General features: G+C 53.2%; 1 protein-coding gene across 2 annotated transcripts in view; it reads right to left on the bottom strand.

The window, feature by feature from the left end:
- Positions 1-7,255: 7,255 nt before the first annotated feature.
- The window catches only part of ASB10 (ankyrin repeat and SOCS box containing 10), a 102,329-nt gene continuing 81,727 nt past the window's right edge, over positions 7,256-27,857 (bottom strand). For both annotated transcript variants that reach the window (XM_075262038.1, XM_075262039.1), the window contains exon 5: positions 7,256-7,586. In XM_075262038.1, coding sequence (XP_075118139.1) covers positions 7,401-7,586 — 186 coding nt within the window. In that variant the 3' untranslated portion in view covers positions 7,256-7,400. The remainder of the gene's footprint in view (positions 7,587-27,857) is intronic.

The following is a 27,857-nucleotide window of genomic DNA, read 5'->3' as shown; positions in this document are numbered from 1 at the left end:
GTGTGATATATACTGTACATGCAGCGTGTGATCTATACAGACAGCGTGTGATCTATACAGACAGCGCGTGATACAGACAGCGTGTGATCTATACAGACAGTGTGTGATATATACAGACAGCGTGTGATATATACAGACAGCGTGTGATCTATACAGACAGCGTGTGATCTATACAGACAGCGTGTGATCTATACAGACAGCGTGTGATCTATACAGACAGCGTGTGATCTATACAGACAGCGTGTGAGACAGACAGCGTGTGATACAGACAGACAGCGTGTGATACAGACAGACAGCGTGTGATCTATACAGACAGCGTGTGATCTAGACAGACAGCGAGTGATCTATACAGACAGCGTGTGATATAGACAGACAGCGTGTGATCTATACAGACAGCGAGTGATCTATACAGACAGCGTGTGATATAGACAGACAGCGTGTGATACAGACAGACAGCGTGTGATACAGACAGACAGCGTGTGATACAGACAGACAGCGTGTGATCTATACAGACAGCGTGTGATCTATACAGACAGCGTGTGATCTATACAGACAGCGAGTGATATATACAGACAGCGTGTGATCTATACAGACAGCGTGTGATCTATACAGACAGCGTGTGATCTATACAGACAGCGAGTGATATAGACAGACAGCGTGTGATACAGACAGACAGCGTGTGATATAGACAGACAGCGTGTGATACAGACAGACAGCGTGTGATCTATACAGACAGCGTGTGATCTAGACAGACAGCGTGTGATCTATACAGACAGCGTGTGATCTATACAGACAGCGTGTGATCTATACAGACAGCGTGTGATCTAGACAGACAGCGTGTGATATATACAGACAGCGTGTGATACAGACAGACAGCGTGTGATATATACAGACAGCGTGTGATCTATACAGACAGCGTGTGATCTAGACAGACAGCGTGTGATCTAGACAGACAGCGTGTGATATAGACAGACAGCGTGTGATATATACAGACAGCGTGTGATCTATACAGACAGCGTGTGATCTATACAGACAGCGTGTGATCTATACAGACAGCGTGTGATCTATACAGACAGCGTGTGATCTATACAGACAGCGCGTGATACAGACAGCGTGTGATCTATACAGACAGCGTGTGATCTATACAGACAGCGTGTGATATATACAGACAGCGTGTGATACAGACAGACAGCGTGTGATATATACAGACAGCGTGTGATATATACAGACAGCGTGTGATCTATACAGACAGCGTGTGATCTATACAGACAGCGCGTGATCTATACAGACAGCGCGTGATCTATACAGACAGCGCGTGATCTATACAGACAGCGCGTGATCTATACAGACAGCGCGTGATCTATACAGACAGCGCGTGATCTATACAGACAGCGCGTGATCTAGACAGACAGCGTGTGATCTATACAGACAGCGTGTGATCTAGACAGACAGCGTGTGATATATACAGACAGCGTGTGATACAGACAGACAGCGTGTGATCTATACAGACAGCGTGTGATCTATACAGACAGCGTGTGATCTATACAGACAGCGTGTGATCTAGACAGACAGCGTGTGATATAGACAGACAGCGTGTGATATATACAGACAGCGTGTGATCTATACAGACAGCGTGTGATCTATACAGACAGCGTGTGATATATACAGACAGCGTGTGATCTATACAGACAGCGTGTGATCTATACAGACAGCGCGTGATACAGACAGCGTGTGATCTATACAGACAGTGTGTGATATATACAGACAGCGTGTGATATATACAGACAGCGTGTGATCTATACAGACAGCGTGTGATCTATACAGACAGCGAGTGATATAGACAGACAGCGTGTGATCTATACAGACAGCGAGTGATATAGACAGACAGCGTGTGATATAGACAGACAGCGTGTGATACAGACAGACAGCGTGTGATACAGACAGACAGCGTTGATCTATACAGACAGCGTGTGATATAGACAGACAGCGTGTGATATAGACAGACAGCGTGTGATACAGACAGACAGCGTGTGATACAGACAGACAGCGTGTGATCTATACAGACAGCGTGTGATATATACAGACAGCGTGTGATCTATACAGACAGCGTGTGATCTATACAGACAGCGTGTGATATATACAGACAGCGTGTGATATATACAGACAGCGAGTGATCTATACAGACAGCGAGTGATATAGACAGACAGCGTGTGATCTATACAGACAGCGTGTGATCTATACAGACAGCGAGTGATATAGACAGACAGCGTGTGATACAGACAGACAGCGTGTGATATAGACAGACAGCGTGTGATACAGACAGACAGCGTGTGATCTATACAGACAGCGTGTGATCTAGACAGACAGCGTGTGATCTATACAGACAGCGTGTGATCTATACAGACAGCGTGTGATCTATACAGACAGCGTGTGATCTAGACAGACAGCGTGTGATATATACAGACAGCGTGTGATACAGACAGACAGCGTGTGATCTATACAGACAGCGTGTGATCTATACAGACAGCGTGTGATATATACAGACAGCGTGTGATCTATACAGACAGCGTGTGATCTATACAGACAGCGTGTGATCTATACAGACAGCGAGTGATATAGACAGACAGCGTGTGATCTATACAGACAGCGTGTGATCTATACAGACAGCGTGTGATCTATACAGACAGCGTGTGATCTATACAGACAGCGTGTGATCTATACAGACAGCGTGTGGTATATACAGGTGTGACTAGTCGCTATCAGCCTGCCAGTGACCCTATGGCTCTATAGATTACTCCGGCCTGTTTGTCTTCTCTGCGTTCTGTGTATTCACTTGTATAATAATAATCATAATACATGTTATTTCTATAGCGCCAACATATCCCGCAGCGCTGTACAACGTGTAAGCTTCAAATACCGACAGAAAGAGACATAAAAAAGAAAGTCATTTCACACAATGGGACGGAGGGCCCTGCTCGCAAGAGCTTACAATCTATTATAGGAAGGGACTGTCGCCCAGTTGTCCTCTCTCGCCCAGCTGTCCTCCCTCGCCCAGCTGTCCTCCCTCGCCCAGCTGTCCTCCCTCGCCCAGTTGTCCTCCCTCGCCCAGTTGTCCTCCCTCGCCCAGCTGTCCTCCCTCGCCCAGCTGTCCTCCCTCGCCCAGTTGTCCTCCCTCGCCCAGTTGTCCTCTCTCGCCCAGCTGTCCTCTCTCGCCCAGCTGTCCTCTCTCGCCCAGCTGTCCTCCCTCGCCCAGTTGTCCTCTCTCGCCCAGTTGTCCTCTCTCGCCCAGTTGTCCTCCCTCGCCCAGTTGTCCTCCCTCGCCCAGTTGTCCTCTCTCGCCCAGTTGTCCTCTCTCGCCCAGTTGTCCTCCCTCGCCCAGTTGTCCTCCCTCGCCCAGTTGTCCTCCCTCGCCCAGTTGTCCTCCCTCGCCCAGTTGTCCTCTCTCGCCCAGTTGTCCTCCCTCGCCCAGTTGTCCTCCCTCGCCCAGTTGTCCTCCCTCGCCCAGCTGTCCTCCCTCGCCCAGCTGTCCTCTCTCGCCCAGCTGTCCTCTCTCGCCCAGTTGTCCTCTCTCGCCCAGTTGTCCTCTCTCGCCCAGTTGTCCTCTCTCGCCCAGTTGTCCTCTCTCGCCCAGTTGTCCTCTCTCGCCCAGCTGTCCTCTCTCGCCCAGCTGTCCTCTCTCGCCCAGTTGTCCTCTCTCGCCCAGTTGTCCTCTCTCGCCCAGTTGTCCTCTCTCGCCCAGGGTAGGCAGGTACTGGGGCAGGGTCAAGCATTAGGACTCACTGTCTCTGTCGCTCGCTTTCCTCCTCCTGGCTTCCTGCAGTAGCTACTAAGGAATTGCTTTACTGGCGATTCCCTCTCACCTATATAATAAGCAGCACATACGGCCACAGAAGCCAGGCAGGAGTTTCAGGTTTTTATTGTTTTTCAGTTCCATAATATACAACATACATAATAGAGAGTTGGGGAAGGGCGGCCCTACCCCCCATCACATGTACACGATGTACACCCCAGGGCGTCTCTACCCCCCCATCACATGTACACGATGTACACCCCAGGGCGTCTCTACCCCCCATCACATGTACATGATGTACACCCTAGGGCGTCTCTACCCCCCCATCACATGTACACGATGTACACCCCAGGGCGTCTCTACCCCCCATCACATGTACACGATGTACACCCCAGGGCGTCTCTACCCCCCCATCACATGTACACGATGTACACCCCAGGGCGTCTCTACCCCCCCATCACATGTACACGATGTACACCCCAGGGCGGCCCTACCCCCCATCACATGTACACGATGTACACCCCAGGGCGTCTCTACCCCCCATCACATGTACACGATGTACACCCCAGGGCGGCCCTACCCCCCATCACATGTACATGATGTACACCCCAGGGCGTCTCTACCCCCCCATCACATGTACACGATGTACACCCCAGGGCGTCTCTACCCCCCCATCACATGTACACGATGTACACCCCAGGGCGTCTCTACCCCCCCATCACATGTACACGATGTACACCCCAGGGCGTCTCTACCCCCCCATCACATGTACACGATGTACACCCCAGGGCGTCTCTACCCCCCCATCACATGTACACGATGTACACCCCAGGGCGTCTCTACCCCCCCATCACATGTACACGATGTACACCCCAGGGCGTCTCTACCCCCCATCACATGTACACGATGTACACCCCAGGGCGTCTCTACCCCCCATCACATGTACACGATGTACACCCCAGGGCGTCTCTACCCCCCCATCACATGTACACGATGTACACCCCAGGGCGTCTCTACCCCCCATCACATGTACACGATGTACACCCCAGGGCGTCTCTACCCCCCCATCACATGTACACGATGTACACCCCAGGGCGTCTCTACCCCCCATCACATGTACACGATGTACACCCCAGGGCGTCTCTACCCCCCATCACATGTACACGATGTACACCCCAGGGCGTCTCTACCCCCCATCACATGTACACGATGTACACCCCAGGGCGTCTCTACCCCCCATCACATGTACACGATGTACACCCCAGGGCGTCTCTACCCCCCATCACATGTACACGATGTACACCCTAGGGCGTCTCTACCCCCCCATCACATGTACACGATGTACACCCCAGGGCGTCTCTACCCCCCATCACATGTACACGATGTACACCCCAGGGCGTCTCTACCCCCCCATCACATGTACACGATGTACACCCCAGGGCGTCTCTACCCCCCATCACATGTACACGATGTACACCCCAGGGCGTCTCTACCCCCCATCACATGTACACGATGTACACCCCAGGGCGGCCCTACCCCCCATCACATGTACACGATGTACACCCCAGGGCGTCTCTACCCCCCATCACATGTACACGATGTACACCCCAGGGCGTCTCTACCCCCCCATCACATGTACACGATGTACACCCCAGGGCGTCTCTACCCCCCATCACATGTACACGATGTACACCCCAGGGCGTCTCTACCCCCCATCACATGTACACGATGTACACCCCAGGGCGTCTCTACCCCCCATCACATGTACACGATGTACACCCCAGGGCGTCTCTACCCCCCCATCACATGTACACGATGTACACCCCAGGGCGTCTCTACCCCCCCATCACATGTACACGATGTACACCCCAGGGCGTCTCTACCCCCCTATCACATGTACACGATGTACACCCCAGGGCGGCCCTACCCCCCATCACATGTACACGATGTACACCCCAGGGCGTCTCTACCCCCCATCACATGTACACGATGTACACCCCAGGGCGTCTCTACCCCCCATCACATGTACACGATGTACACCCCAGGGCGTCTCTACCCCCCATCACATGTACACGATGTACACCCCAGGGCGTCTCTACCCCCCATCACATGTACACGATGTACACCCCAGGGCGTCTCTACCCCCCATCACATGTACACGATGTACACCCCAGGGCGTCTCTACCCCCCCATCACATGTACACGATGTACACCCCAGGGCGTCTCTACCCCCCATCACATGTACACGATGTACACCCCAGGGCGTCTCTACCCCCCATCACATGTACACGATGTACACCCCAGGGCGGCCCTACCCCCCATCACATGTACACGATGTACACCCCAGGGCGTCTCTACCCCCCATCACATGTACACGATGTACACCCCAGGGCGTCTCTACCCCCCCATCACATGTACACGATGTACACCCCAGGGCGTCTCTACCCCCCATCACATGTACACGATGTACACCCCAGGGCGTCTCTACCCCCCATCACATGTACACGATGTACACCCCAGGGCGTCTCTACCCCCCATCACATGTACACGATGTACACCCCAGGGCGTCTCTACCCCCCCATCACATGTACACGATGTACACCCCAGGGCGTCTCTACCCCCCCATCACATGTACACGATGTACACCCCAGGGCGTCTCTACCCCCCTATCACATGTACATGATGTACACCCCAGGGCGGCCCTACCCCCCATCACATGTACACGATGTACACCCCAGGGCGTCTCTACCCCCCATCACATGTACACGATGTACACCCCAGGGCGTCTCTACCCCCCATCACATGTACACGATGTACACCCCAGGGCGTCTCTACCCCCCATCACATGTACACGATGTACACCCCAGGGCGTCTCTACCCCCCATCACATGTACACGATGTACACCCCAGGGTGTCTCTACCCCCCATCACATGTACACGATGTACACCCCAGGGCGTCTCTACCCCCCATCACATGTACACGATGTACACCCCAGGGCGTCTCTACCCCCCCATCACATGTACATGATATACACCCTGGGGCGGCTCCACCCCCCCTCCCCCAGCAAATGTATCAGTACCTGATATATCCTCCGGGGCGTCTCTACCCCCCATCACATGTACACGATGTACACCCCAGGGCGTCTCTACCCCCCCATCACATGTACACGATGTACACCCCAGGGCGTCTCTACCCCCCCATCACATGTACACGATGTACACCCCAGGGCGTCTCTACCCCCCCATCACATGTACACGATGTACACCCCAGGGCGTCTCTACCCCCCTATCACATGTACACGATGTACACCCCAGGGCGTCTCTACCCCCCTATCACATGTACACGATGTACACCCCAGGGCGTCTCTACCCCCCCATCACATGTACACGATGTACACCCCAGGGCGTCTCTACCCCCCTATCACATGTACATGATGTACACCCCAGGGCGTCTCTACCCCCCATCACATGTACACGATGTACACCCCAGGGCGGCCCTACCCCCCATCACATGTACACGATGTACACCCCAGGGCGTCTCTACCCCCCTATCACATGTACATGATGTACACCCTGGGGCGGCTCCACCCCCCCTCCCCCAGCACATATATCAGTACAAAACCCCTTCGAATCCAAGCAGTACAAACTGTAAGAGTGGGGCGGGCAGGGGGATCTGTGGCAGAGTCTCTGGGAGTCGTCCCTCCAGGTGGGAGCGCAGAGCGCAGCGGCACAGGTGTTGCAGAGAGCGTGGACTGCTGGACAGTGAGAACACGGACTGGAAGAAGTGGGGATGTTTCTGGAAGGAAGAATAGCTGAGAGTCATGAGCAGAGCAGGAAGGCAATCCCCAGGGGCCCCCCAAACCCCAGGGCCCCCAATCCCCAGAGCCCCACGCCCCCCAATCCCCAGCTCAGCTCCACACACTGTATAGCGGTCGGGCACTGTTACCGCAGCTCAGCTCCACACACTGTATAGCGGTCGGACACTGTTACCGCAGCTCAGCTCCACACACTGTATAGCGGTCGGGCACTGTTACCGCAGCTCAGCTCCACACACTGTATAGCGGTCGGGCACTGTTACCGCAGCTCAGCTCCACACACTGTATAGCGGTCGGACACTGTTACCGCAGCTCAGCTCCACACACTGTATAGCGGTCGGGCACTGTTACCGCAGCTCAGCTCCACACACTGTATAGCGGTCGGGCACTGTTACCGCAGCTCAGCTCCACACACTGTATAGCGGTCGGGCACTGTTACCGCAGCTCAGCTCCACACACTGTATAGCGGTCGGACACTGTTACCGCAGCTCAGCTCCACACACTGTATAGCGGTCGGGCACTGTTACCGCAGCTCAGCTCCACACACTGTATAGCGGTCAGGGACTGTTACCGCAGCTCAGCTCCACACACTGTATAGCGGTCGGGCACTGTTACCGCAGCTCAGCTCCACACACTGTATAGCGGTCGGGCACTGTTACCGCAGCTCAGCTCCACACACTGTATAGCGGTCAGGGACTGTTACCGCAGCTCAGCTCCACACACTGTATAGCGGTCGGGCACTGTTACCGCAGCTCAGCTCCACACACTGTATAGCGGTCGGGCACTGTTACCGCAGCTCAGCTCCACACACTGTATAGCGGTCGGGCACTGTTACCGCAGCTCAGCTCCACACACTGTATAGCGGTCGGACACTGTTACCGCAGCTCAGCTCCACACACTGTATAGCGGTCGGGCACTGTTACCGCAGCTCAGCTCCACACACTGTATAGCGGTCAGGGACTGTTACCGCAGCTCAGCTCCACACACTGTATAGCGGTCGGGCACTGTTACCGCAGCTCAGCTCCACACACTGTATAGCGGTTGGGCACTGTTACCGCAGCTCAGCTCCACACACTGTATAGCGGTCAGGGACTGTTACCGCAGCTCAGCTCCACACACTGTATAGCGGTCGGGCACTGTTACCGCAGCTCAGCTCCACACACTGTATAGCGGTCGGGCACTGTTACCGCAGCTCAGCTCCACACACTGTATAGCGGTCGGGCACTGTTACCGCAGCTCAGCTCCACACACTGTATAGCGGTCAGGGACTGTTACCGCAGCTCAGCTCCACACACTGTATAGCGGTCAGGGACTGTTACCGCAGCTCAGCTCCACACACTGTATAGCGGTCGGACACTGTTACCGCAGCTCAGCTCCACACACTGTATAGCGATCGGGCACTGTTACCGCAGCTCAGCTCCACACACTGTATAGCGATCGGGCACTGTTACCGCAGCTCAGCTCCACACACTGTATAGCGGTCGGACACTGTTACCGCAGCTCAGCTCCACACACTGTATAGCGGTCGGGCACTGTTACCGCAGCTCAGCTCCACACACTGTATAGCGGTCGGGCACTGTTACCGCAGCTCAGCTCCACACACTGTATAGCGGTCGGGCACTGTTACCGCAGCTCAGCTCCACACACTGTATAGCGGTCGGGCACTGTTACCGCAGCTCAGCTCCACACACTGTATAGCGGTCAGGGACTGTTACCGCAGCTCAGCTCCACACACTGTATAGCGGTCGGGCACTGTTACCGCAGCTCAGCTCCACACACTGTATAGCGGTCGGGCACTGTTACCGCAGCTCAGCTCCACACACTGTATAGCGGTCGGGCACTGTTACCGCAGCTCAGCTCCACACACTGTATAGCGGTCAGGGACTGTTACCACAGCTCAGCTCCACACACTGTATAGCGGTCGGGCACTGTTACCGCAGCTCAGCTCCACACACTGTATAGCGGTCGGGCACTGTTACCGCAGCTCAGCTCCACACACTGTATAGCGGTCGGGCACTGTTACCGCAGCTCAGCTCCACACACTGTATAGCGGTCGGGCACTGTTACCGCAGCTCAGCTCCACACACTGTATAGCGGTCGGGCACTGTTACCGCAGCTCAGCTCCACACACTGTATAGCGGTCGGGCACTGTTACCGCAGCTCAGCTCCACACACTGTATAGCGGTCGGGCACTGTTACCGCAGCTCAGCTCCACACACTGTATAGCGGTCGGGCACTGTTACCGCAGCTCAGCTCCACACACTGTATAGCGGTCGGGCACTGTTACCGCAGCTCAGCTCCACACACTGTATAGCGGTCGGGCACTGTTACCGCAGCTCAGCTCCACACACTGTATAGCGGTCGGGCACTATTACTGCAGCTCAGCTCCATACCAGAACCTGGGATACAGTGAGCTGCTTTGGTCAGTCGGTCAGCCCCAAGTAAGATGGCATTTTTCCCTTTAGAGGCAGGAAATACAATAAAGTCCCTAGATAAGAACCCCCAAGAAGGGGAAGTCATTGAAGACGCTGCAAAGAGGCGCTGGCGGAGCGCGAGGAGTTTTATTACAAGAAGAAACATTCCTTCACGTCCTCTTAATCATTAGGCCACCAATGAAGGGACACAAGTTCTTTTGTCTTCTGAACGTGACCTGCTGCTCGGAGTCAGAAATAAACTGGACTTCTCTTAGTCGTTGGCACATAAATGCAACGTGTACGAGTCCCTACACATTGTACAGGATCCGTCATCTGGGGGATTCAGAAGAACCGGATCGGTCTCCTATCCCGCTCTTATCTCTTCCAGCAGATCCTGGTTAGTAATGACCCCACAAGATTGGAATCTGACAGAATGGTAGTTGGTGGGGCAGGTGGTGGGGAGCCATTAGAGAACAGTCTGGATACGGCGGCAGCTTTTCCGTTTCGGAGCCAGGTCTATAAGAGATCACAAGATGAAATTTGGTCAGTATCAGACCCACCGAGCTTGACGGGGAGACAAACATTCAGCAGCTCTGACGATGGTCCAATAGCTCCACTATCTGCTGGGCCACTCCTGAAAATCAGCAACGATGGCCAGAAGCTCCTGGTGTCCTCCATCACAATTCTTCTCTGAGAAGGTCAATCTTCTAGAATAATAAGCACAAGGACGCAGCAAGTCCTCCCCTCCAGTTCTTAGTGATAGAATTGCCCCTACGGCACAGTCAGAAGCAGCAACGATAAAGACAAGTTCAGGGTCAGGGCGAGTCTGGAAAGGGGTTGGGGTCAATTTGGTCTTTAGACAAAGGACGACATCCTGAGCTTGAGAAGGCCAAACCATTGCTCTTCCCCTTGTCCTGGTTAATGGATTGGTGCGGTTAGAGCTGAAACATTCTTAATAAACCATCTGTAGGAACGAGCAAATCCCACCAGCCCTGGACCTCTTTCACGTTCCGTGGGGTTGGCCAGTCAGTGATTGCTGGAATCTTACAGAAGTCCACCCGCTGTCCTACAGTAGAAAGAACAGAACCCAAGAAGACGCCGTGGCACAACTCTGACATGGTTTCGGTATTCTTCTTCAGAGTCGGAGGAGATTAGTATATCATCCAGATAAATGACTACAAGCTGATCTAGCAGAAGATGTCATCAATGAAATGCTGAAAGGTGGCGGCTGCGTTACACCGTCCAAAAGACATGACTAAGTACCCAAAGTGTCCACAACCAGATCTGAATGCCGTGTTCCATTTATCACCAGGTCTTACATGCACCAAATTATAGGCAGCACATAGGCAGGTCCCGGTGCAGCATCCTGGAGTGCCGCTACTTCTGCTGTTTGTCTGTTGTGCTTTTCCTTGTTATTTTTCCCCCTTCACAGTTCAAAACCCTTGCCTTGGTTCAGCCCTGGCCAATCACAGGTCAGTGGGCGGGGTTATAGGAGACTATAGTCTTTCTGGAGACTGTTGAAGACCAGTCTAGTAGTAGCAGTCACCCTGTGCAGTTCCAACACCTCAACATCCACCAACATCCCAGGTGGGGAGTGGTACGAGAGGAGGAGGAGTTGTGGACTTAAATCCCCGAGCCTGTAACACCTCTGAGCAGCCTCCTACAACCAAGGCAGGAGGATGGAACTGTGCACTACTACTCCTATCTGCAAGCGACCGCTGCTGCTCCTCATGTCAGGTAAGAAACAGTTACCTGGTTCACTGCATCCTGGACACCTGAGTCATGCCTGCACCACCATCACACCGGCTCAGAGAGTAAGAGGTCCCCAAGAGAATACTACTACTACCACCATCATCACACCGGCTCAGAGAGTAAGAGGTCCCCAAGAGAATACTACTACTACCACCATCGTACCGGCTCAGAGAGTAAGAGGTCCCCAAGAGAATACTACTACTACCACCACCATCACACCGGCTCAGAGGGGAGAGGTCCCCAAGAGAATACTACTACTACCACCACCATCACACCGGCTCAGAGAGGAGAGGTCCCCAAGAGAATACTACTACCACCACCATCACACCGGCTCAGAGAGGAGAGGTCCCCAAGAGAATACTACTACTACCACCACCATCACACCGGCTCAGAGAGTAAGAGGTCCCCAAGAGAATACTACTACTACCACCATCGTACCGGCTCAGAGAGTAAGAGGTCCCCAAGAGAATACTACCACCACCATCACACCGGCTCAGAGAGGAGAGGTCCCCAAGAGAATACTACTACTACCACCACCATCACACCGGCTCAGAGAGGAGAGGTCCCCAAGAGAATACTACTACCACCACCATCACACCGGCTCAGAGAGGAGAGGTCCCCAAGAGAATACTACTACTACCACCACCATCACACCGGCTCAGAGGGGAGAGGTCCACAAGAGAATACTACTACCACCACCACCACCACCATCACACCGGCTCAGAGAGGAGAGGTCCCCAAGAGAATACTACTACCACCATCGTACCGGCTCAGAGAGTAAGAGGTCCCCAAGAGAATACTACTACCACCACCATCATCACACCGGCTCAGAGAGGAGAGGTCCCCAAGGGAATACTACTACTACCACCACCATCACACCGGCTCAGAGAGGAGAGGTCCCCAAGAGAATACTACCACCACCACCATCACACCGGCTCAGAGAGAAGAGGTCCCCAAGAGAATACTACCACCACCACCACCATCACACCGGCTCAGAGGGGAGAGGTCCCCAAGGGAATACTACTACCACCACCATCACACCGGCTCAGAGAGGAGAGGTCCCCAAGGGAATACTACTACCTCCACCATCACACCGACTCAGAGAGGAGAGGTCCCCAAGAGAATACTACTACTACCACCACCATCACACCGGCTCAGAGGGGAGAGGTCCCCAAGAGAATACTACTACCACCACCATCACACCGGCTCAGAGAGGAGAGGTCCCCAAGAGAATACTACTACTACCACCACCATCACACCGGCTCAGAGGGGAGAGGTCCCCAAGGGAATACTACTACCTCCACCATCACACCGGCTCAGAGAGGAGAGGTCCACAAGAGAATACTACTACTACCACCACCATCACACGGGCTCAGAGGGGAGAGGTCCCCAAGAGAATACTACTACTACCACCACCATCACACCGGCTCAGAGGAGAGGTCCCCAAGGGAATACTACTACCACCATCGTACCGGCTCAGAGAGGAGAGGTCCCCAAGGGAATACTACTACCACCACCATCACACCGGCTCAGAGGGGAGAGGTCCCCAAGAGAATACTACTACCACCACCATCACACCGGCTCAGAGAGGAGAGGTCCCCAAGAGAATACTACTACCACCACCATCACACCGGCTCAGAGAGGAGAGGTCCCCAAGAGAATACTACTACCACCACCATCACACCGGCTCAGAGAGGAGAGGTCCCCAAGAGAATACTACTACTACCACCATCACACCGGCTCAGAGAGGAGAGGTCCCCAAGAGAATACTACTACTACCACCATCACACCGGCTCAGAGGGGAGAGGTCCCCAAGAGAATACTACTACTACCACCACCATCACACCGGCTCAGAGAGGAGAGGTCCCCAAGGGAATACTACTACTACCACCACCATCACACCGGCTCAGAGGGGAGAGGTCCACAAGAGAATACTACTACCACCACCATCACACCGGCTCAGAGAGGAGAGGTCCACAAGAGAATACTACTACCACCACCATCACACCGGCTCAGAGAGGAGAGGTCCACAAGAGAATACTACTACTACCACCACCATCACACCGGCTCAGAGGGGAGAGGTCCCCAAGAGAATACTACTACTACCACCATCACACCGGCTCAGAGAGTAAGAGGTCCCCAAGAGAATACTACTACTACCACCATCGTACCGGCTCAGAGAGGAGAGGTCCCCAAGAGAATACTACTACTACCACCATCACACCGGCTCAGAGGGGAGAGGTCCCCAAGAGAATACTACTACTACCACCACCATCACACCGGCTCAGAGAGGAGAGGTCCCCAAGGGAATACTACTACTACCACCACCATCACACCGGCTCAGAGGGGAGAGGTCCCCAAGAGAATACTACTACCACCACCATCACACCGGCTCAGAGAGGAGAGGTCCCCAAGGGAATACTACTACTACCACCATCACACCGGCTCAGAGAGGAGAGGTCCCCAAGAGAATACTACTACTACCACCATCACACCGGCTCAGAGGGGAGAGGTCCCCAAGAGAATACTACTACCACCACCATCACATCGGCTCAGAGAGGAGAGGTCCACAAGAGAATACTACTACTACCACCACCATCACACCGGCTCAGAGAGGAGAGGTCCCCAAGGGAATACTACTACCACCATCGTACCGGCTCAGAGAGGAGAGGTCCCCAAGAGAATACTACTACTACCACCATCACACCGGCTCAGAGAGTAAGAGGTCCCCAAGAGAATACTACTACTACCACCACCATCACACCGGCTCAGAGAGGAGAGGTCCCCAAGGGAATACTACTACTACCACCACCATCACACCGGCTCAGAGAGGAGAGGTCCCCAAGGGAATACTACTACTACCACCACCATCACACCGGCTCAGAGAGTAAGAGGTCCCCAAGAGAATACTACTACTACCACCATCGTACCGGCTCAGAGAGGAGAGGTCCCCAAGAGAATACTACTACCACCACCATCACACCGGCTCAGAGAGGAGAGGTCCCCAAGGGAATACTACTACTACCACCATCACACCGGCTCAGAGAGGAGAGGTCCCCAAGAGAATACTACTACTACCACCATCACACCGGCTCAGAGGGGAGAGGTCCCCAAGAGAATACTACTACCACCACCATCACATCGGCTCAGAGAGGAGAGGTCCACAAGAGAATACTACTACTACCACCACCATCACACCGGCTCAGAGAGTAAGAGGTCCCCAAGAGAATACTACTACTACCACCATCGTACCGGCTCAGAGAGGAGAGGTCCCCAAGAGAATACTACTACCACCACCATCACACCGGCTCAGAGAGGAGAGGTCCCCAAGGGAATACTACTACTACCACCATCACACCGGCTCAGAGAGGAGAGGTCCCCAAGGGAATACTACTACTACCACCACCATCACACCGGCTCAGAGAGGAGAGGTCCCCAAGAGAATACTACTACCACCACCATCACATCGGCTCAGAGAGGAGAGGTCCACAAGAGAATACTACTACTACCACCACCATCACACCGGCTCAGAGAGGAGAGGTCCCCAAGGGAATACTACTACCACCATCGTACCGGCTCAGAGAGGAGAGGTCCCCAAGAGAATACTACTACTACCACCATCACACCGGCTCAGAGGGGAGAGGTCCCCAAGAGAATACTACTACTACCACCACCATCACACCAGCTCAGAGAGGAGAGGTCCCCAAGGGAATACTACTACTACCACCACCATCACACCGGCTCAGAGGGGAGAGGTCCCCAAGAGAATACTACTACCTCCACCATCACACCGGCTCAGAGAGGAGAGGTCCCCAAGGGAATACTACTACTACCACCATCACACCGGCTCAGAGAGGAGAGGTCCCCAAGAGAATACTACTACTACCACCATCACACCGGCTCAGAGGGGAGAGGTCCCCAAGAGAATACTACTACCACCACCATCACATCGGCTCAGAGAGGAGAGGTCCACAAGAGAATACTACTACTACCACCACCATCACACCGGCTCAGAGAGGAGAGGTCCCCAAGGGAATACTACTACCACCATCGTACCGGCTCAGAGAGGAGAGGTCCCCAAGAGAATACTACTACTACCACCATCACACCGGCTCAGAGAGTAAGAGGTCCCCAAGGAAATACTACTACTACTACCACCATCACACCGGCTCAGAGAGGAGAGGTCCCCAAGGGAATACTACTACTACCACCACCACCACCACCACCACCACCATCACACCGGCGCAGAGAGGAGAGGTCCCCAAGGAAATACTACTACTACCACCACCATCACACCGGCTCAGAGAGGAGAGGTCCCCAAGAGAATACTACTACTACCACCATCACACCGGCTCAGAGAGGAGAGGTCCCCAAGAGAATACTACTACTACCACCACCATCACACCGGCTCAGAGAGTAAGAGGTCCCCAAGAGAATACTACTACTACCACCATCGTACCGGCTCAGAGAGGAGAGGTCCCCAAGAGAATACTACTACCACCACCATCACACCGGCTCAGAGAGGAGAGGTCCCCAAAGGAATACTACTACTACCACCACGATCACACCGGCTCAGAGAGAAGAGGTCCCCAAGAGAATACTACTACTACCATCATCACACCGGCTCAGAGAGGAGAGGTCCCCAAGAGAATACTACTACTACCACCACCATCACACCGGCTCAGAGAGGAGAGGTCCCCAAGAGAATACTACTACTACCACCACCATCACACCGGCTCAGAGAGGAGAGGTCCCCAAGGGAATACTACTACCACCACCATCACACCGGCTCAGAGAGTAAGAGGTCCCCAAGAGAATACTACTACTACCACCACCATCACACGGGCTCAGAGGGGAGAGGTCCCCAAGGGAATACTACTACCACCACCATCACACCGGCTCAGAGAGTAAGAGGTCCCCAAGAGAATACTACTACTACCACCATCACACCAGCTCAGAGAGGAGAGGTCCCCAAGGGAATACTACTACTACCACCATCACACCGGCTCAGAGAGGAGAGGTCCCCAAGAGAATACTACTACTACCACCACCATCACACCGGCTCAGAGAGAAGAGGTCCCCAAGAGAATACTACTACTACCACCACCATCACACCGGCTCAGAGAGAAGAGGTCCCCAAGGGAATACTACTACTAGCACCACCATCACACCGGCTCAGAGAGGAGAGGTCCCCAAGAGAATACTACTACTACCACCACCATCACACCGGCTCAGAGGGGAGAGGTCCCCAAGAGAATACTACTACTACCACCATCATCACACCGGCTCAGAGGAGAGGTCCCCAAGGGAATACTACTACCACCATCGTACCGGCTCAGAGAGGAGAGGTCCCCAAGAGAATACTACTACTACTACCACCACCATCACACCGGCTCAGAGAGGAGAGGTCCCCAAGAGAATACTACTACTACCACCATCATCACACCGGCTCAGAGAGGAGAGGTCCCCAAGAGAATACTACTACCACCACCATCACACCGGCTCAGAGAGGAGAGGTCCCCAAGAGAATACTACTACCACCATCGTACCGGCTCAGAGAGTAAGAGGTCCCAAGAGAATACTACTACTACCACCATCACACCGGCTCAGAGGGGAGAGGTCCCCAAGAGAATACTACTACTACCACCACCATCGTACCGGCTCAGAGAGGAGAGGTCCCCAAGGGAATACTACTACTACCACCATCATCACACCGGCTCAGAGAGGAGAGGTCCCCAAGAGAATACTACTACCACCATCACACCGGCTCAGAGAGGAGAGGTCCCCAAGAGAATACTACTACTACCACCACCATCACACCGGCTCAGAGAGGAGAGGTCCCCAAGGGAATACTACTACCACCATCGTACCGGCTCAGAGAGGAGAGGTCCCCAAGAGAATACTACTACTACCACCATCACACCGGCTCAGAGAGTAAGAGGTCCCCAAGGAAATACTACTACTACTACCACCATCACACCGGCTCAGAGAGGAGAGGTCCCCAAGAGAATACTACTACTACCACCATCACACCGGCTCAGAGAGGAGAGGTCCCCAAGAGAATACTACTACTACCACCACCATCACACCGGCTCAGAGAGTAAGAGGTCCCCAAGAGAATACTACTACTACCACCATCGTACCGGCTCAGAGAGGAGAGGTCCCCAAGAGAATACTACTACCACCACCATCACACCGGCTCAGAGAGGAGAGGTCCCCAAAGGAATACTACTACCTCCACCATCACACCGGCTCAGAGGGGAGAGGTCCCAAAGAGAATACTACTACTACCACCACCATCACATCGGCTCAGAGGAGAGGTCCCCAAGGGAATACTACTACCACCACCATCACACCGGCTCAGAGAGTAAGAGGTCCCCAAGAGAATACTACTACTACCACCACCATCACATCGGCTCAGAGGAGAGGTCCCCAAGGGAATACTACTACCACCACCATCACACCGGCTCAGAGAGTAAGAGGTCCCCAAGAGAATACTACTACCACCACCATCACACCGGCTCAGAGGGGAGAGGTCCCCAAGAGAATACTACTACTACCACCACCATCACACCGGCTCAGAGAGAAGAGGTCCCCAAGAGAATACTACTACTACCACCACCATCACACCGGCTCAGAGAGAAGAGGTCCCCAAGGGAATACTACTACTAGCACCACCATCACACCGGCTCAGAGAGGAGAGGTCCCCAAGAGAATACTACTACTACCACCACCATCACACCGGCTCAGAGGGGAGAGGTCCCCAAGAGAATACTACTACTACCACCATCATCACACCGGCTCAGAGGAGAGGTCCCCAAGGGAATACTACTACCACCATCGTACCGGCTCAGAGAGGAGAGGTCCCCAAGAGAATACTACTACTACTACCACCATCACACCGGCTCAGAGAGGAGAGGTCCCCAAGAGAATACTACTACTACCACCATCATCACACCGGCTCAGAGAGGAGAGGTCCCCAAGAGAATACTACTACCACCACCATCACACCGTCTCAGAGAGGAGAGGTCCCCAAGAGAATACTACTACCACCATCGTACCGGCTCAGAGAGTAAGAGGTCCCAAGAGAATACTACTACTACCACCATCACACCGGCTCAGAGGGGAGAGGTCCCCAAGAGAATACTACTACTACCACCACCATCGTACCGGCTCAGAGAGGAGAGGTCCCCAAGGGAATACTACTACTACCACCATCATCACACCGGCTCAGAGAGGAGAGGTCCCCAAGAGAATACTACTACCACCATCACACCGGCTCAGAGAGGAGAGGTCCCCAAGAGAATACTACTACTACCACCACCATCACACCGGCTCAGAGAGGAGAGGTCCCCAAGGGAATACTACTACCACCATCGTACCGGCTCAGAGAGGAGAGGTCCCCAAGAGAATACTACTACTACCACCATCACACCGGCTCAGAGAGTAAGAGGTCCCCAAGGAAATACTACTACTACTACCACCATCACACCGGCTCAGAGAGGAGAGGTCCCCAAGAGAATACTACTACTACCACCATCACACCGGCTCAGAGAGGAGAGGTCCCCAAGAGAATACTACTACTACCACCACCATCACACCGGCTCAGAGAGTAAGAGGTCCCCAAGAGAATACTACTACTACCACCATCGTACCGGCTCAGAGAGGAGAGGTCCCCAAGAGAATACTACTACCACCACCATCACACCGGCTCAGAGAGGAGAGGTCCCCAAAGGAATACTACTACCACCACCATCACACCGGCTCAGAGGGGAGAGGTCCCCAAGAGAATACTACTACTACCACCACCATCACATCGGCTCAGAGGAGAGGTCCCCAAGGGAATACTACTACTACCACCACCACCATCACACCGGCTCAGAGAGGAGAGGTCCCCAAGAGAATACTACTACTACCACCACCATCACATCGGCTCAGAGGAGAGGTCCCCAAGGGAATACTACTACCACCACCATCACACCGGCTCAGAGAGTAAGAGGTCCCCAAGAGAATACTACTACTACCACCACCATCACATCGGCTCAGAGGAGAGGTCCCCAAGGGAATACTACTACCACCACCATCACACCGGCTCAGAGAGTAAGAGGTCCCCAAGAGAATACTACTACCACCACCATCACACCGGCTCAGAGGGGAGAGGTCCCCAAGAGAATACTACTACTACCACCACCATCACACCGGCTCAGAGAGAAGAGGTCCCCAAGAGAATACTACTACTACCACCACCATCACACCGGCTCAGAGAGAAGAGGTCCCCAAGGGAATACTACTACTAGCACCACCATCACACCGGCTCAGAGAGGAGAGGTCCCCAAGAGAATACTACTACTACCACCACCATCACACCGGCTCAGAGGGGAGAGGTCCCCAAGAGAATACTACTACTACCACCATCATCACACCGGCTCAGAGGAGAGGTCCCCAAGGGAATACTACTACCACCATCGTACCGGCTCAGAGAGGAGAGGTCCCCAAGAGAATACTACTACTACTACCACCATCACACCGGCTCAGAGAGGAGAGGTCCCCAAGAGAATACTACTACTACCACCATCATCACACCGGCTCAGAGAGGAGAGGTCCCCAAGAGAATACTACTACCACCACCATCACACCGGCTCAGAGAGGAGAGGTCCCCAAGAGAATACTACTACCACCATCGTACCGGCTCAGAGAGTAAGAGGTCCCCAAGAGAATACTACTACTACCACCATCACACCGGCTCAGAGGGGAGAGGTCCCCAAGAGAATACTACTACTACTACTACCACCATCACACCGGCTCAGAGAGGAGAGGTCCCCAAGAGAATACTACTACCACCACCATCACACCGGCTCAGAGAGGAGAGGTCCCCAAGAGAATACTACTACCACCACCATCACACCGGCTCAGAGAGGAGAGGTCCCCAAGAGAATACTACTACCACCATCGTACCGGCTCAGAGAGTAAGAGGTCCCCAAGAGAATACTACTACTACCACCATCACACCGGCTCAGAGAGAAGAGGTCCCCAAGAGAATACTACTACTACCACCACCATCACACCGGCTCAGAGAGGAGAGGTCCCCAAGAGAATACTACTACCACCACCATCACACCGGCTCAGAGAGAAGAGGTCCCCAAGAGTATACTACTACTACCACCATCGTACCGGCTCAGAGAGGAGAGGTCCCCAAGGGAATACTACTACTACCACCATCACACCGGCTCAGAGGGGAGAGGTCCCCAAGGGAATACTACTACTACAACCACCATCACACCGGCTCAGAGGGGAGATGTCCCCAAGAGAATACTACTACTACCACCACCATCACACCGGCTCAGAAAGAAGAGGTCCCCAAGAGAATACTACTACTACCACCACCATCACACCGGCTCAGAGGGGAGAGGTCCCCAAGGGAATACTACTACTACCACCACCATCACACCGGCTCAGAGAGGAGAGGTCCCCAAGAGAATACTACTACCACCACCATCACACCGGCTCAGAGAGAAGAGGTCCCCAAGAGAATACTACTACCACCACCATCACACCGGCTCAGAGAGGAGAGGTCCCCAAGGGAATACTACTACCACCACCATCACACCGGCTCAGAGGGGAGAGGTCCCCAAGGGAATACTACTACCACCACCATCACACCGGCTCAGAGGGGAGAGGTCCCCAAGGGAATACTACTACCTCCACCATCACACCGGTTCAGAGGGGAGAGGTCCACAAGGGAATACTACTACTACCACCATCACACCGGCTCAGAGGGGAGAGGTCCCCAAGAGAATACTACTACTACCACCACCATCACACCGGCTCAGAGAGGAGAGGTCCCCAAGAGAATACTACTACCTCCACCATCACACCGGCTCAGAGGGGAGAGGTCCACAAGGGAATACTACTACTACCACCACCATCGTACCGGCTCAGAGAGGAGAGGTCCCCAAGGGAATACTACTACTACCACCATCGTACCGGCTCAGAGAGGAGAGGTCCCCAAGGAAATACTACTACTACCACCATCACACCGGCTCAGAGGGGAGAGGTCCCCAAGAGAATACTACTACTACCACCATCACACCGGCTCAGAGGGGAGAGGTCCCCAAGGGAATACTACTACTACCACCACCATCACACCGGCTCAGAGGGGAGAGGTCCCCAAGGGAATACTACTACTACCACCATCACACCGGCTCAGAGGGGAGAGGTCCACAAGGGAATACTACTACCACCACCACCACCATCACACCGGCTCAGAGAGGAGAGGTCCCCAAGGGAATACTACTACTACCACCACCATTACACCGGCTCAGAGAGGAGAGGTCCCCAAGAGAATACTACTACCACCACCATCACACCGGCTCAGAGAGGAGAGGTCCCCAAGAGAATACTACTACTACTACCACCATCACACCGGCTCAGAGAGGAGAGGTCCCCAAGAGAATACTACTACTACCACCACCATCACACCGGCTCAGAGAGGAGAGGTCCCCAAGAGAATACTACTACCACCACCATCACACCGGCTCAGAGAGAAGAGGTCCCCAAGAGAATACTACTACTACCACCACCATCACACCGGCTCAGAGAGGAGAGGTCCCCAAGAGAATACTACTACCACCACCATCACACCGGCTCAGAGAGAAGAGGTCCCCAAGAGAATACTACTACTACCACCATCGTACCGGCTCAGAGAGGAGAGGTCCCCAAGGGAATACTACTACTACCACCATCACACCGGCTCAGAGGGGAGAGGTCCCCAAGGGAATACTACTACTACCACCACCATCACACCGGCTCAGAGAGGAGAGGTCCCCAAGGGAATACTACTACTACCACCACCATCACACCGGCTCAGAGGGGAGAGGTCCCCAAGGGAATACTACTACTACCACCACCATCACACCGGCTCAGAGAGGAGAGGTCCCCAAGGGAATACTACTACTACCACCACCACCACACCGGCTCAGAGGGGAGAGGTCCCCAAGAGAATACTACTACTACCACCATCGTACCGGCTCAGAGAGGAGAGGTCCCCAAGGGAATACTTCTACTACCACCACCATCACACCGGCTCAGAGGGGAGAGGTCCCCAAGGGAATACTACTACTACCACCACCATCACACCGGCTCAGAGAGGAGAGGTCCCCAAGGGAATACTACTACTACCACCACCATCACACCGGCTCAGAGGGGAGAGGTCCCCAAGGGAATACTACTACTACCACCACCATCACACCGGCTCAGAGAGGAGAGGTCCCCAAGGGAATACTACTACTACCACCACCATCACACCGGCTCAGAGAGAAGAGGTCCCCAAGAGAATACTACTACTACCACCACCATCACACCGGCTCAGAGAGGAGAGGTCCCCAAGAGAATACTACTACTACCACCATCACACCGGGTCAGAGGGGAGAGGTCCACAAGGGAATACTACTACTACCACCATCACACCGGCTCAGAGAGGAGAGGTCCCCAAGAGAATACTACTACTACCACCACCATCACACCAGCTCAGAGAGGAGAGGTCCCCAAGGGAATACTACTACCACCACCATCGTACCGGCTCAGAGAGGAGAGGTCCCCAAGGAAATACTACTACTACCACCATCACACCGGCTCAGAGAGGAGAGGTCCCCAAAAGAATACTACTACTACCACCACCATCACACCGGCTCAGAGGGGAGAGGTCCCCAAGGGAATACTACTACTACCACCACCATCACACCGGCTCAGAGAGGAGAGGTCCCCAAGGGAATACTACTACCACCACCATCACACCGGCTCAGAGAGTAAGAGGTCCCCAAGGGAATACTACTACTACCACCATCACACCGGCTCAGAGGGGAGAGGTCCACAAGGGAATACTACTACCACCACCATCACACCGGCTCAGAGAGGAGAGGTCCCCAAGGGAATACTACTACCACCACCACCACCACCATCACACCGGCTCAGAGAGGAGAGGTCCCCAAGGGAATACTACTACTACCACCACCATCACACCGGCTCAGAGGGGAAAGGTCCCCAAGGGAATACTACTACTACCACCATCACACCGGCTCAGAGGGGAGAGGTCCCTAAGAGAATACTACTACTACCACCACCATCACAACGGTGTCTGCGTTCCCTTCTATCGGCACGCTCACGTTCTTGTACACTGTCCATGTGCTCAGGTTCCCCACAATAAGACACTGGTTTTGCCGCTGTCTGCGTTCCCTTCTATCGGCACGTTCTTATACACTGTCCATGTGAGCAGGTTCCCCACAATAAGACAGTGGTTTTGCCGCCGTCTGCGTTCCCTTCTATCGGCACGTTCTTGTACACTGTCCATGTGCTCAGGTTCCCCACAATAAGACACTGGTTTTGCCGCCGTCTGCGTTCCCTTCTATCGGCACGCTCTTATACACTGTCCATGTGCTCATGTTCCCCACAATAAGACACTGGTTTTGCCGCCGTCTGCGTTCCCTTCTATCGGCACGCTCTTGTACACTGTCCATGTGAGCAGATTCCCCACAATAAGACACTGGTTTTGCCGCCGTCTGTGTTCCCTTCTATCGGCACGCTCTTATACACTGTCCATGTGAGCAGATTCCCCACAATAAGACACTGGTTTTGCCGCCGTCTGCGTTCCCTTCTATCGGCACGCTCTTATACACTGTCCATGTGAGCAGGTTCCCCACAATAAGACACTGGTTTTGCCGCCGTCTGCGTTCCCTTCTATCGGCACGCTCTTATACACTGTCCATGTGAGCAGGTTCCCCACAATAAGACAGTGGTTTTGCCGCCGTCTGCGTTCCCTTCTATCGGCACGCTCTTATACACTGTCCATGTGAGCAGGTTCCCCACAATAAGACAGTGGTTTTGCCGCCGTCTGCGTTCCCTTCTATCGGCACGTTCTTGTACACTGTCCATGTGAGCAGGTTCCCCACAATAAGACACTGGTTTTGCCGCCGTCTGCGTTCCCTTCTATCGGCACGCTCACGTTCTTGTACACTGTCCATGTGAGCAGATTCCCCACAATAAGACACTGGTTTTGCCGCCGTCTGCGTTCCCTTCTATCGGCACGTTCTTGTACACTGTCCATGTGAGCAGGTTCCCCACATTAAGACACTGGTTTTGCCGCCGTCTGCGTTCCCTTCTATCGACACGCTCACGTTCTTGTACACTGTCCATGTGCTCAGGTTCCCCACAATAAGACAGTGGTTTTGCCGCCGTCTGCGTTCCCTTCTATCGGCACGTTCTTGTACACTGTCCATGTGAGCAGGTTCCCCACAATAAGACACTGGTTTTGCCGCCGTCTGCGTTCCCTTCTATCGGCACGCTCTTATACACTGTCCATGTGCTCATGTTCCCCACAATAAGACACTGGTTTTGCCGCCGTCTGCGTTCCCTTCTATCGGCACGCTCTTGTACACTGTCCATGTGAGCAGATTCCCCACAATAAGACACTGGTTTTGCCGCCGTCTGCGTTCCCTTCTATCGGCACGCTCTTATACACTGTCCATGTGAGCAGGTTCCCCACAATAAGACACTGGTTTTGCCGCCGTCTGCGTTCCCTTCTATCGGCACGCTCTTATACACTGTCCATGTGAGCAGGTTCCCCACAATAAGACAGTGGTTTTGCCGCCGTCTGCGTTCCCTTCTATCGGCACGCTCTTATACACTGTCCATGTGAGCAGGTTCAGCATCGGCCTCGGAGTATTTCCTTGTTTCAGAGTCTCTGGAAGTGGAAGGTGGAACTGCCGATTGTTACGAGGCCGGATAGAAATCCACCTTTCTTACCTCGAGTATCCTCAGGACGTCCATCATCGGCCTCAATAGGAGGACTTGGCTACAGCCTGATGTGTCAGAAGCATGGTAATACCCAGTGAGGGGGTGAGAGGGGTGCGCCCCAAACCTGAAGGCTGGAAGAGGCGGGGAGGGGGCAGGAGCCACAGCCTGGATTAGAAGCCCCTGTATATTCTGTAAGTCCTCAGTTACTTGTCCCAATACTCGCACATCAGGACGGGCCAGTAAGGAAACAGCTGATGTTACTGACCCGAACCTCCGAGCTCAGGTCTCCAGAAGGTTTCATAGCTCAGGTCTCCAGAAGATTCCACAGCTCAGGTCTCCAGAAGATTCCACAGCTCAGGTCTCCAGAAGATTCCACAGCTCAGGTCTCCAGAAGATTCCACAGCTCAGGTCTCCAGAAGATTCCACAGCTCAGGTCTCCAGAAGATTCCACAGCTCAGGTCTCCAGAAGATTCCACAGCTCAGGTCTCCAGAAGATTCCACAGCTCAGGTCTCCAGAAGATTCCACAGCTCAGGTCTCCAGAAGATTCCACAGCTCAGGTCTCCAGAAGATTCCACAGCTCAGGTCTCCAGAAGATTCCACAGCTCAGGTCTCCAGAAGATTCCACAGCTCAGGTCTCCAGAAGATTCCACAGCTCAGGTCTCCAGAAGATTCCACAGCTCAGGTCTCCAGAAGATTCCACAGCTCAGGTCTCCAGAAGATTCCACAGCTCAGGCTCCAGAAGATTCCATAGCTCAGGCTCCAGAAGATTCCATAGCTCAGGTCTCCAGAAGATTCCACAGCTCAGGTCTCCAGAAGATTCCACAGCTCAGGCTCCAGAAGATTCCATAGCTCAGGTCTCCAGAAGATTCCATAGCTCAGGTCTCCAGAAGATTCCATAGCTCGGTCTCCAGAAGATTCCATAGCTCGGTCTCCAGAAGATTCCATAGCTCAGGTCTCCAGAAGATTCCATAGCTCAGGTCTCCAGAAGATTCCATAGCTCAGGTCTCCAGAAGATTCCACAGCTCAGGTCTCCAGAAGATTCCATAGCTCAGGCTCCACAATCCTGTTACCAGACACAGACGTGGCCAGATGGAATAAGCCAGGAGCAGGTCAGTACTGAAGAGTAGTGGTCCGAGGAGCGACCTGAGGTGGAGACCACAAGGGTAATACAAGGAGGAGAAAGAGTCTGAGACTGGAACAAGTCACTCCAGCACAGGTTCCACCGCCTCATGGCTGTACCTAGGCCCAGACAGAAACAAGATGGCGTCTCACTGGTACAGAGCGCTCGTCTATGGTACAGGCAAGTCCTAGGATGAACACAGCGGCCTCCAGTGGTGAGGAGAGGAAGTGCAACACTAATTCAGAGTGACAAACAGCGGCCACTGGTGGTAGATCAGCAAAATACAGCCGGATTTTGTCACTCATATTGTGGGATTATTGAATTTGTATTGTGGGATTATTGATTCCGTATTGTGGGATTATCGATTCTCTATTGTGGGATTATTGATCCTGTATTGTGGGATTATCGATCTTGTATTGTGGGATTATCAATTCTGTATTGTGGGATTATCGATCTTGTATTGTGGGATTATCGATCTTGTATTGTGGGATTATCGATCTTGTATTGTGGGATTATTGATTCTGTATGGTCGGATTATTGATTCTCTATTGTGGGTTTATCGATCTTGTATTGTGGGATTATCGATTCTGTATTGTGGGATTATCGATTCTGTATTGTGGGATTATCGATTTTGTATTGTGGGATTATCGATTTTGTATTGTGGGATTATCGATTTTGTATTGTGGGATTATCGATTCTGTATTGTGGGATTATCGATTCTGTATTGTGGGATTATCGATTCTGTATTGTGGGTTTATCGATCTTGTATTGTGGGATTATCGATTCTGTATTGTGGGATTATCGATTCTGTATTGTGGGATTATCGATTTTGTATTGTGGGATTATCGATTTTGTATTGTGGGATTATCGATTTTGTATTGTGGGATTATCGATTCTGTATTGTGGGATTATCGATTCTGTATTGTGGGATTATCGATCTTGTATTGTGGGATTATCGATTCTGTATTGTGGGATTATCGATTCTGTATTGTGGGATTATCGATCTTGTATTGTGGGATTATCGATCTTGTATTGTGGGATTATCGATCTTGTATTGTGGGATTATCGATCTTGTATTGTGGGATTATTGATTCCGTAAAGTTTTATATGGTGGGGGGGATATAAACCTTGAGGATTTAGTGTGACTAATATTTCACCTTTTGACTCCACATTTGGG

This window comes from Leptodactylus fuscus, unplaced genomic scaffold (genome assembly GCF_031893055.1).
Source record: "Leptodactylus fuscus isolate aLepFus1 unplaced genomic scaffold, aLepFus1.hap2 HAP2_SCAFFOLD_82, whole genome shotgun sequence".
Classification (NCBI taxonomy): Eukaryota; Metazoa; Chordata; class Amphibia; order Anura; family Leptodactylidae; genus Leptodactylus; species Leptodactylus fuscus.
Note: the sequence above shows the minus strand (reverse complement) of the source record. Positions and strands in the feature narration are given on the sequence as shown.